This window comes from Schistocerca gregaria, chromosome 2, assembly GCF_023897955.1.
Source record: "Schistocerca gregaria isolate iqSchGreg1 chromosome 2, iqSchGreg1.2, whole genome shotgun sequence".
Lineage (NCBI taxonomy): Eukaryota > Metazoa > Arthropoda > Insecta > Orthoptera > Acrididae > Schistocerca > Schistocerca gregaria.
The window spans coordinates 960,735,276-960,748,083 of NC_064921.1; the positions used below are offsets into that span (position 1 = coordinate 960,735,276).

General features: G+C 39.3%; 1 protein-coding gene across 1 annotated transcript in view; it reads left to right on the forward strand.

Moving 5' to 3' along the window:
* Positions 1 to 12,808, forward strand: part of LOC126336070 (sodium/hydrogen exchanger 9B2-like) — a 195,417-nt gene that overhangs the window by 131,837 nt on the left and 50,772 nt on the right. The window contains exon 8 of the mRNA XM_049999551.1: positions 1,145 to 1,251. Within this exon, the coding sequence (XP_049855508.1) occupies positions 1,145 to 1,251 (107 nt within the window). The remainder of the gene's footprint in view (positions 1 to 1,144; positions 1,252 to 12,808) is intronic.

The following is a 12,808-nucleotide window of genomic DNA, read 5'->3' on the forward strand; positions in this document are numbered from 1 at the left end:
GAAGTCCGCAGAAATCCGTTCGCCGTGCAGCTCGACAGCTCAACATGCCCTCGATGTCCGTCTGGCGTGTGTTGCGTCGACGTTTACACACGAAACCATACAAAATTCCCTGCAAGTTCTTCGTGAAGGAGACAAACACAACGAGTGGAGTTCTGCAACTTCGTTCTTGGCAAAATGGAGGATGACAGTTTTCTTCCACGCTTAGTGTTTAGTGACGGTCACCTTTCCATTTAAATGGAAAGGTGACCGTCATAATATGAGAATATGGGGTACAGAACAACCACATCAAGTTATACTACATGAGAGGAACTCTCTAAAATTTAATGTGTTTTGTGCAGTTTCACGGGAAAAGGTGTATGGTCCATTTTTCTTTGCCAAGAACACAGTTACAAGAAGCGCATATCTCGATATGCTTGACAGCTTTCTTTTCCCACAGTTGGAGACCGATTGGAAAGACTTCATTTACCAACAGGACGGGGCACCACCACACTGGCATCTGAAAGTGCAGGAATTTTTAGACCAAACGATTACTGAACGATGGATCCGTCGCACGGGACCAAATGATTCAGCCTTACATTTCTGACCTCACAGGTCACCGGACCTGACTGTATGTGTTTATTCCTTGTGCGAGTTTATAAAAGACTCTGTTTATGTGCCTCCGCTACTAACAACAATGAATGAACTGAGATATCGCATAAGAGAAGCTGTGGAAGCTGCAACTCAAAACTTGCTCGCTACAGTGTGGGAATAATTTCAATACCGCATTAACATGTGTCGTCTATCTCAAATGGGGGCGTATTTAGCAGCTACGAAAAGGTATAAAATAACTTTTTGAGTTCCCCATTTATAAAAAAAAACAAAATTATTTGCATATGTTTATTGGTTTCAAAAATATAAACGTGCCACATCGGATGTTTCTTTTTGATACACCTGTATTTTTGTGATTTTATGTTTTGAGTCTGTGTGATATTCCATATTGCTTCTACCCTACTTACTAGTAGTCATTTCAAGTTTATTTTTGAATTGTGGCGTTTCAAAAAAGGGTTGCATGAAAACTCATTTTGAGGGGACAGCAAAGTCGATCAGACGCTGCGACTGTTCCTGTCACACGGCATAACACCAGCTCGCGCTCTTCCTTTCCCAGGCAGCTTGGCGTACCAGATCGCTCAGTGCCCCGTCTCCGTCATCGGTGGCATCGGCTATGGCATCGCTTGGGGCTTCCTCGCCAAGTACATCCCCGAGAAGGCCGACGTGAGTATGCAAAGAGATTTACTTCGATATGATGTTTAATGATACTGCTTTTTTCAATTATCCTTTTCTTAATGTACTTACTGCTGTCGCACCCCATAAAAAACAACGTTGTAAGAATAACCAAACAGCACAAAAGCACATAAGTCTACGGCCTTTCTGCATTACGCAGGTAGCATTTCCAACAGGATCGGTCGCATTCTACGGAAACACGGGATGAAGTGCCTTTTTTCTTTCACCATCTTAGATTAGGGCCTTTTTTAGGGTCTGTAGACTATGAACTTGTTTTTGTGACATATCGTACATTGGTCAGACCATTAGGACCGCGAAAGACCGCTATAATGAGGATAAGAGCACACACGATAACCTAGAAAATCTGTTATTGTAGACCATTGTCCTGGTACCGGTCTTCCTGTGGTATATAACATGGCAATTCTGGCACGTACTCCCAGCTTTTGAGATATTATTATTAAGGAAGTAGTTGACATGGAATTAGCAGCTGACCTTAAACATACATATAAATGGAGGTAACTGCTTTAACTCTGCTTAGAATCCTGTTCCGGCCGGCCGGTGTGGCCGTGCGGTTCTAGGCGCTTCACTCTGGAACCGCGTGACAGTTACGGTCGCAGGTTCGAATCCTGCCTCGGGCATGGATGTGTGTGATGTCCTTAGGTTAGTTAGGTTTAAGTAGTTCTAAGTTCTAGGGGACTGATGACCACGGATGTTAAGTCCCATGGTGCTCAGAGCCATTTGAATCCTGTTCCTCCCTGTCAATCGGCAGAGATACAGCGTTAGTGTTTTGCGTGACACATTGGTAATTAACATTCACTGTTGATAACTTCTGACGTTAGTCATCTCTGGTTGTGTGGTGACGCGTTCTCTCTCTGCATATGCCTTTCACGGTCAGCGCAGACCCGCCTATAGAGGATTTAAATTTCATTTCATATCGCTATCTCGGCGCAGTTTTGCCTTGAAAGCGACTGAACGTGCGCCTCTCGCATCAGCGGCGGCTGAGGACTTCATAAGTCATTTGAACATTTTAAATTCCGCGAGAAGATAAGGTTCCACATTAGCAAAAGGCTTTCTTTGAGTTCCATTCATTCTCCGAGGGAAGCACACTTTCAGACTCTTTATTGCTCTTCTAGCTGCTTCTCCAACTCATTGACCTCATAAGGAGTTCGTAATTTTCGCTCTTAGTCCTCAAATGATTTATAAGACTTTTTTCTGTCTCGAGGAATTTTAATTTACAGAGTGATTCTTACTAAGGTTTAAAAACCTCCAAAGTGACGTATGTGACGCTGAGACAAGTAATGTAACGAAAGACACATGGCGTCACGGATGTCGGGAAATCCCCAAGCGTGGATGAGAAATGTGGAACATGTGATGTCAGTAGATGACGTACCTTGATTCTATCGGTCTTTCACCACTGATCATTCCAACTCTAGTCAAATAGTCCCGTCCGTCTGGCCCCTGACCCACGTACACGACTTTTGACCGTGGGCTCAGGATTCAAATCTGGCGTCCAGCAGGTGTTAGACAATTATTTGTTTAAATTTCCTTTACTTTACGGCTATGGTCACAAAGCTTTTGTCAACCGATTACCGGTTTCGGACTATAATGACCATCTTCAAAACTGTTTTATAAAAACAATGTCCTAATGTACTACAGCAACAGTGGCATCGTCATATGTTAAAAGCAAAATCAGCACCAGCATCGTCAAATACATATAAATCACAGCACATGCAAGAGTCATCTTGTCAGCAGCACTACTGTTCAAAACGAACTGCCGTACAGTAGCCATAAGGTAAGATTTATTATTTTACTGATCGGTCTCGCCATTTGTCGTAGTTTATTGCGAAGTACAGTACAACAGAAACCTACAGTACTGAGTCACAGGTAAATAAGTATAGTCTTCCAAATTGCGTTCAGTAAATGACCTACGTTTTCTTTACCAAATAATGTCTGTAAAAAAAAGGAGACACAAAAGAAAAGAAACACAAAATACGAACAACTTTTCCTTTGTTACACCTATGGCTATAATTTTACAACTTCTACACTTTATGGATTTTGAAAATCTAAAACTTCAGTAGTTTTGTTTTCGTTAAGTAGGGATATGAAACGTGTACGGCAGCCAATTCAGACAAGAAGAAAGCAGAATCTTTTGAACCGTGTTGTTGCAGAAGAAAGCTAATGGTTAGTTGAGTAGATCGAAAAACCAACGAATAGATCTGAATCGAAATCTGTAGCACGACTTGACTAAAAGAAGGGATCGATTGATAGGACCCATCCTGGTGCATCAAGGAATAATTAAATTGGTAATAGAAGGAAGTACCAAGTACGTATAATTAAATTGCAGCTGCTCACAGAGGTCCAGTGTGAGCTGTGTTTATCGTATGGCAGCGAAACATAGTAGGTATTCCAATGCGTTAATGCGGAACCGATTTACACTGGAAGTAATTACTTCCAATTTTGGTCACCAGATGCATACCTAGCACTGTATAGTATCTCGACGACGTCTCCGATGCTCATACTGAATAAATTTTGTAAGCGGTGGTTAGTACTAAAATCAACGTTATGCAACTTCACTTGTTTGACATTTTCTGCCCACGTCCCGTTCCTAATCAACCACATATAGAAACATATCTATACACGGCCAGATTTGCAACTGGTAGCCAAGATTGGAATTAACCTTTTTCCAGCATAAATCGGTACCACATTAACGCTTTGGAACATCAACCAAGTTTCTCTGCCATACGATATTTGCAGCCTACACCGTGCCTCTGTGAGTAGCTGCACTGTAATTGTAACCACGTGGTATGAGGAGAAAAAAATGTAGAGAAACAGCAAGGGCTGACTACAGAAAACAGGTTCAGATGGCTGTAGGTTGCAGCACACAGACCACAACAAGTAGCCTACTTTATGTGAAGCTTACTATTATTGAATTTTCAGCATCATCTGCATCTTGCAGCCTCTTTCAGGCAGATCACTTGCATATATTCAATTCTAGAAGCCAACAACACCTCACAGAATACACAGTCATAGCGTATAAAGGAACGAAACACAACTGAAATTCAAAAAACTATTCTCCAAGGCACCAAATTTAATATTTGTTCCCGACGGAATTTAACTGTTGTAAATTTTATTAAAGTTAAAATTGTAAGTCATACCACATTTTCTAACGATTAATTCCAGATTACCGATGCAACATATTTCATGTAATTATCTTTGAATGAGCGATACCTAATTTAATATCTGTGAAAATGAGAGCGTTCTTAATGTCTACAACCTACTTACCTTTGCAAGAAAGCTATTACCTGAACCATTGCTTGAAATGCTGTTGCAATACTCCCGTTGGAAACGGTATTATTAATGTTCAAGAATACAGGTGACAGAAGTTTAATAGGACAAATCCATTTCACGTTCAGTTAAGAACCAGATTCTCGAAAAAACGAACAAATTATAACTAAAACTGGGACTACGATAAACATAGGAGAAGTAACGGTCAGCTAGGAGTTAAAAAAAATCAAGATTGCAATGTAAATCTCTCACATCACTATCTGAACTTTCCCACGATGTCCATTCCTTTGCGGAGGAGATTAAATACATCAGATCTTTGGGATATTGGTTGTAGGAGTATAAGATTATCTTAGCTGATTGATGCGTGTTCCGTTAAGTCGTTGTATGAGCTACGATCGCTTCGTGTCATTGCAGGCTTATCATTTGCACTCTTGCTAAGAACGGTGTTGAACCAGAAATGGTCGTTAATATAAATGAGCACCTTTCACTACATTATATCTCTAGATCACCGGAGGAAAAAATGACACGAATTCCTAACGTGCAATCAGATATTTGTATGACGTCGATAAAAACTGAATTATCTGAAATTCCTTAATAATAATTGTTTTGACACTCATTAAATCTGTACTTACGTGTAACGTGTATAAATCATTGTCAGATGAAAGGGCAATCAGTTTGTGATGCTGTATTCTTTTATTTAACTTGATATTTCTATTGTCCTATAGGTACGTCTGCGCTCTACCAAATCGAGGGTTCGATAGTTTGGTTGCTTTGGTACAGTACATAAATGATGTAAATCGTAGGATTACCGGTGATCTTGGTAGCACTGGTAGGGAAAGAAGTATAAACGAATGTTTAAGAGAGAAACTGAGAGCAGGCAACTTCTTTTTGTTTGTTTATTTGTTTCGCACGTAACTACAACCGCACATCGCTCAGTGTTAGTTCTTTGTGTATTTTATATCTTTACAAAATATGATTTCCATTTTATAAGCAATAAAAATTACGTAATCGCGTAATTTCTGCGCTTTTATGTAACCAAGACAATTACTTTTAATGCAAGTGCAGTTTACATGCACAAACATAAAGAAATCTATGTAATTATTATTGTTATTTTGTTTTCAGTGTAGCTTCTTCATCGTGATCAGAGGCAACGGTTTTCTGTTATTATTGACAAGTGCGAAAGGTGTTTATGAAGACCAGAAATATAACACGATGAAGTATTAAAGGAATGTTTGATATGATTTTGTTCTGTGGTTTCTTCGAGCAGACTGCCTAGAGTGGCATCCGGTTCTTATCATGGGGATGAAATAACCTTTCATCATCCGTATTTATCTGACAGGGTATTATAAGGCGCCAGATACTTTTACTAATAGGCCCAGCTAATTTTATTAATGAGAAATCTGGATTAACAGTTTAGCCATCAGATGATGCAACTGTGTTATAGTTAATAATCAGTAATGTCACTCAACGATTAGTATAGTCATCATCGCAGGAAATACTCGTTGTCGAAATGCAGCAGCTTTTATTATTCGTCTCAGAATTCATTTTCTTTTCTGCACTGTCTCTTATCAATCGCTGTTCGTCGGCTGTGATTAGCAGAGCCTTATAGCTGTTAAATATATGAAAAGGGACGCAGAATGTCGCGAATATAAACTGGTAATCTGACACAGCAGTTCTACCTCACGAGACAGAGAGTAACTGGCAGCCGCAATGTCTGCCCTACAGGTAAACGGGGAGGAGGTGGAGGTGGGGGAGATTGCGGGTACCTAACAGTATTGTTCTGTAGACACACTTAATCTTGCACTCATACATAGATACAAACATAAGTAATTAAAGAACATCAAAACATACGAACAGTTCAGAACAAGTGATGAAAATATTCTGCGTGGATGGTTACTATGGATTAACTTTTTTAATATTGATAAAGGAAAACATAGAAATCTAAACCAGTTGTCTCGTAAATGTCTTCTCTATCTGTGTCCCGTAAAATTAGCTGCATTATCAGACAATAAAACCCGGGGGTGGATGATGGACTGCGCAGTACATACCTTGATTGGATGTAATTTTACATATTTAAGGAATAGATCGTAGAATCCAACAATGTATTTTATATTCCCTGTAGCACGTGCCAGGGGTCCCATTACATCCACTCTCATATCATGTAGTGATTCTACAATAGTAATTGGGTGTAATGTTCCTCTGGCACCGTGATTTGAAAGTTTTGCCTTCTGACATATTTGACACTTCTTCATCATGCTTTGCACAATTCTTCTTAGATTGGATCTAGGGCTATATAGTCCAATCTTTTCTGAGCATCTATAAACACCACAGTGTACACAAACTACTTGTGTATATCATATTAATTTCTGAACATCGTCTTGTCGAATTCACACCAAATCCTTGATGAAGGATGTCTCCTGTGAAATAAGACGTTACCATGCAATTGATATAGCCCATTTATCCTTGGTGATTTTTCAGGCTGAATCTTCTGAATGACATGATTCCAACGAGGATCTGTTCGTTGTAGTTGTGCCATGTTCCTGCAGTTCTAAGACACGCTCTTCGATTTTCCACATTCTTCATTAGCAAGACTTTAAATTCCGTTGTTTTCTATTTCCATAGCTTCGATTAGTCCTTCCGGTATCTGCAGTAATGTTCTCTCTACCTTGGACATACATAATTTCAAAACGGTATTCTTGTAGAATAAGGGTCTATTTAGCAGACTGAGGACGTAAAAGCTTGCAGTTATTCAGAAAGCTTAGTGCCTGGTGATCACAATTTACTCTAGGATATCCTCCAGCTAGATAGTTACGAAATTTTCGAAATGCCCATGTAACTGCCAATGCTTCCAGTTCACGAGCTGTATAAGCTCGTTCACAGTTAGTGAGCGTTCTACTTGCAAAAGACATGGCAAAAAAAGTATGTACACCGTCAATTAAATAGACAAGCACCTAATACACAGGACAAGGCATCTGTCGGCAACCCAAAATCTAATGTTATTCTGCATTATGTAAGATAGGTGCACTGACAAGAGTGATTTTAATATTGTTAAATGCTATCTCACACTTATGATTCCATTGCCATGGCACATTCTTCTTTAATAAACACGACAATGCTTCTTAATTTTAGACTTCATTTCGTATGAAATGATGATAAAATGAAGCTAATCCTAAGAATACCTTTAATTTGGTTCTATTACATGGTAGTGACGCATTTTCTATTTGCACTAACCTTCTTTTACGTAGGTAAAATTCCATGTGACGAAATCAGATGTCCTACAAAGTTGATATCGACTATCGCAAATTTTGAGTTCTTGAGGCTGGCAGTCAGCCCTGGTAGTCGGAAATTCTCCAGCATTCGTCTTAAAATATACACGTTTTGCTCCCAAATAGATATCGTAATTAACATTTTATCCATAAATGGTGTGACCAAGTCACGTACTTCAGGTCCTAAGACAGTATCTAGTGTAGAAACTCATATTAAGATTCAATGATAGTACAGTAAATTGGTAACTGCGCCCCAAGTAAAGGAAGGCGGTATACTTTCTTGATTCCAAGTATAATGGGACTTGCAAAAACGGGCATCTTAAATATATTGTGGGAAAAAATCTTGAAACCAGGAATTTTTTTGATTAATTCCTCTATATTGGGAGACTGTGTTCCCATAGGAGGAATAATTTTATTTATTTCTCTGGCAACCAGAACCAGGCGAACACTCCCACCTGACTTGGTACCACGTGTAATGGGCTACAGTAAGTATTGGATGGCTCAATAACGCCTCAGCTAAGTATTCACTTTATTTCTCTGTCGGTGGTAGATCTTATTGCCCAAGGAATGGAGAAACACCTGTGACAGTATGTTTTATGGGATCTCGCATTTAAATGACAGGCATATCATCTTCTGATGCCTGGTTTCTCTTTAAACACCATAGCATAATCCTGTAGTAATTATTTCAGTTCACGCATTTGTTGAAGCATTAGGGCATTAGTTCAGTTACTTTTGTGTTAATCTGCTTTACTATGCTTATGCTAGAATCACTAGTCATTGGGTTAGCGATCTTCCTGCTATTATCCCGAATAATGAATCCTTTGACAATAGGACCCATGCAGTTCCTGCATCTGTACCAGATTAACTGTCAGAAGTACTCTGTCTATAGTTAACATGAGCTTACTGGAGGCGAAGTCTATTACTGCATTCATCTCTCTCAGTAATTCATGCCCCAAAATTAAGCCGACAACAAGATTAGGTACCAGTAGGTACGTGCGACCTACAGCTCCATTACGGAGGTCTACTTTGATTCTTCTCTGCAGTTTAATCGAACGAGAGCGTCCACCTACAGCACCAAGTATTTTGCATTTCGCCACAGGTAAGGTTAGCAAATTTGCTCGTTCCTGTAATCTCTTCATAAGAGCTGTGGAGACAACATTTACACTTGCACCTGTGTCTAAGATTGCTATAACACTGCATCACACAATGTTCGTTTGTGGCATGCTTTACGGTTTAAAGTTGAGGGATTTGTCACCACGCAATAATTCGTCCATAATATCAGCACCAAGGTTGAACCTTATCTTAATATTACTGTCACGCCCCCATTCACTAACTCCGACCAGCCTTTCGGGGATAAAGTTGGTCGCGTCTAGTTTTCCTGGCGCCTATGGTTTGGTGATGCTTGTTCATCTGTAGCGGCAGTAATAATTTGTAACTGTTTCCGCCTATCATTGCTGGTTTCATTTTGAGTTGGTGGCATATTACTATCCTGATCCCAGTGTGACGTTCCTGTGTTCTGTTATAACCGGGATTAAATCGCCTAAAATGTTTCTTGTTCTTGTATTTGTATCCATGGGTATACTTTTTCCATTTCTTTGATTATTGGTATTGTTAAATCTTGTGTTGGTCGAACCTGTTTCTTGGTTTGCATAAGCATTCGCATGTTGCAAATAGTTTTTCGTATGTCCGTTTCCATAATTTTTTCTATTTGACTCGTTATATCCATTGCCGTTGTTCCCCCTGGCTGTAGTGTTTTCCATTAGCGTATCTACGGCATCTACAGCAGTCAAAAACCAATCAATTTCTTTCGCTGACATGCAATAATACAGTTTGTATGTCCAGTGGCAATTTTGCTTTCAGTATTCTAAGCATACGTAGGTTACTGCTGTTACTGATGCTTCAACTACCAATAGAGTTCCATTTCCTAAAATATGCCCACTCACATAACTAATCCTCTGGTTTTTCGTCCATATTCCAGGTAAAACTCCTTTAAATGATCTAACAAAAACAACTGTATATATAGACTTCTTTTCCGGATTATAAGATGGAAACTGTCTGTACTTAATTAATTTCTTCTGTATATGTAACGCCGCGTTATCAGTAACATGATTTGTCATTACATTCGCTTGTGTTAAAGTTTGTGTATGGACCTGTTCATTAGTTCCAAAAGCTTGCTGCGTTATGAGTGGACTACATCTTTCATTAAGAGATTCACTGTCCGTGACAACTGAATAATTATCCTGGTAAGCATGACGTAAATCACCTACTTGCTTGCGCTTACATCTTCGACTTGCTTGCAAAGTTCTAGCAGATTCCTGATTGGCTACATTTCTGTCTGACATCGATATCCATTACCACAGACTGAATATTTTGTTCAAGGGTATTAGCCAGCTATGTGTCTTGTACACGGTGACACTCCAAAATACGTAGGAATAACACTCGACAGGTCTTTAAGGTTCATAAAAAACTGCATGAATTTCAAATCAAAAGTCTCCACCACGGACAACCTACTGAGAAAACTGGTCGGATCACAGTGGGGCAGTCTAGCTGAAACCATTCAAATTTCTGCACTGGCATTATGCTACTCCGCTGCAGGGTATACCTGTCCTCTTTGGCATAAGTCAACACACGTCAAAAAGGTGGATATTACGTATGTTTTTGGATGGGGTCCGCCTTTAGCAAAACACAGTTTTGTTTTTTAACCCAAACATGTTTCACTGCAGTTGCAGCATCTTCAGTGAGCTTTTATTTTTCATGTGTTATAGATAAAGAGTGTTCTTTGCTGTTTGTATACATGTAGCAATTAGTTTTTAAATCGTAATTACAGATATTTAAAAAAACACATAAATTACGAATTCGTACCTTTTTAGCACGTGGTGTGTTTTTTCTGATGTGTTGTGTTTCTACAGTGACCGTTTTGTTGCATAGTTTGTCATCTGCAACCACTTATGCCATAAGTAGATAAATTGTTTAGGCCAAAATTACGTTTTGAAAAACATGTAATTTCTATGCCTGAAATTATTTAATTTTATGTGTGTGTCTATTTACATAATGTTTCACTTACATTTTCCTATTAATCATCGTCATCAGTGTCAAACACTATGTATTGAGTTGTCACTGTCACTGTTTCACTGCTTTACCAGCTGTAAAAACAAACATGGCGGGCAGCGGAACAATTGAAGGTGTAAAAACAAGATGACTGACAGTGGAACAGTTGAAGGTGTTCCTGGCGGTTGTTCTGAATCTTTCATAGGGGTCTGATTTTTTTCCTTTGTTTGTGTGTGTGTGTGTGTGTGTGTGTGTGTGTGTGTGTGTGTGTGTGAAAAGGAGGATGTTGCCCTAAGCGACACGTGCAGTATTATAACAGGCTGCTTGAAGTCAACTCCAGTCGAATTACACTCACCTTCTGTTCGAAGAGAAGTAGCAGCGAACACGGAAACAACGAAACTGGAACAGGAGAAAACGCATCCCACGCATAGGCAACAACCCTACCCACACAACGGGTAAGGTCAAAGAAAAGTTTCCTCGGCTCATCGGAGAAACTAACAACCATTGATGGAGAAGCCAGGCTGCAACTATGGAGGGCTGAGACATCCCACCGTCCTGGTTGGGAGATATTTTCAGAATATTTACCACCTGGTCATGATGAGAATTAGCCAATCCGGAAGTAATTGAATAGGCTGGACTCAGGAGTGAGCAGATCATGGGTTAACCTGGCAAAATGGAGTACATTAAAGAAAACAAAACCCAATGTGACTGCGGGGAAGAACAGACTGTTCATCATATGCTTCAGTGTCGACTGTATACAGCTACGTGCACAGAAGGTGACCTTCACCAGGCAACGAAAAATGCACTGGAAATCGCCAAAATTTGGTCGAAGATATGTTCCTGACACAAGAAAACCTACCTACTGCTGGAAAAAGTCTGTATTGTTGCGTGATTTGCGCTTTTATAACGTCGCGCAGACCCCGAGTCACATTACCTATACCGTATTGGCCTAATTTGACATTTTCAGATTCCGATTTTAAATTATTAAACGAGTCTGGCAAATGCTTACATCGATCTTGCATTAGCAATCTGTTGAATTGCACAGCTGAGTACGGTATGCGTCCCTATGACTTTATTCTACAATGTAGTTTTAGTTACCTGCAATTCGGTTTATAATTCAAAGTGACAGTTTTGAAATTAACGCTGTACGACTATTCTGCAATTCAGTTCTTAGTGCTGTTAGACTATTTTGAAATTCTGTTCATAATTTGGTTTTTGTTCGATACCCACTAACAGTAACGTAATCGAATCAGCAATCTCTTGCACTTCGCCTGCGGAACACTTTGTTGGTTCTGTTCTGGTATTTTAGCTTACTGTCTTGTTCTGACCTTAAAATTATTAATATCTGACACAGATCGTGTGACACAGTTTATATTACTTAAATTAACTGCAATTGGGTCCTCAACAATATTATACTGCAAAAACGTGTTTGCCTGTTACGGAACTGCACACCAGAAACAATCTAATATCGCTTACGTAGCGATAACGTCATACGGGTAGCTGATACAAATAATGTTTGGTACTAACTGCTTCTAATCTACAAAAAAGGAAAGTGCCTATCTCTCACTAATTCTTCCCTACAACACCCGTAGAAAAGTCAGCAGAGATAGAGATGAAAATGTACACCTACTTTTCGTACATTGCCGCATAGTGGACTGCTGTAACAATTCTTTGCTGTCCAGCTTTCTCTTATGTACACCTCTCCGTCAGTAACATTCGAGAGTTATACAAGAAAAAATATTATATTAGTTCCTTATAACAATAGTACATACAATGTATGTAAAATACAATACTTTATAATAACAGTGTTTCCGTGAAATACCCAAGTCAGTGTCCTGTCTGTGGACGATAATAGTTATTGAATTTTGTTTGTTGTGGTGCTTTATGTTATAGTGAATTTTGTTTGTTGTGGTGCTTTATGTTATAGTGGAATATTATTTCGACGATAT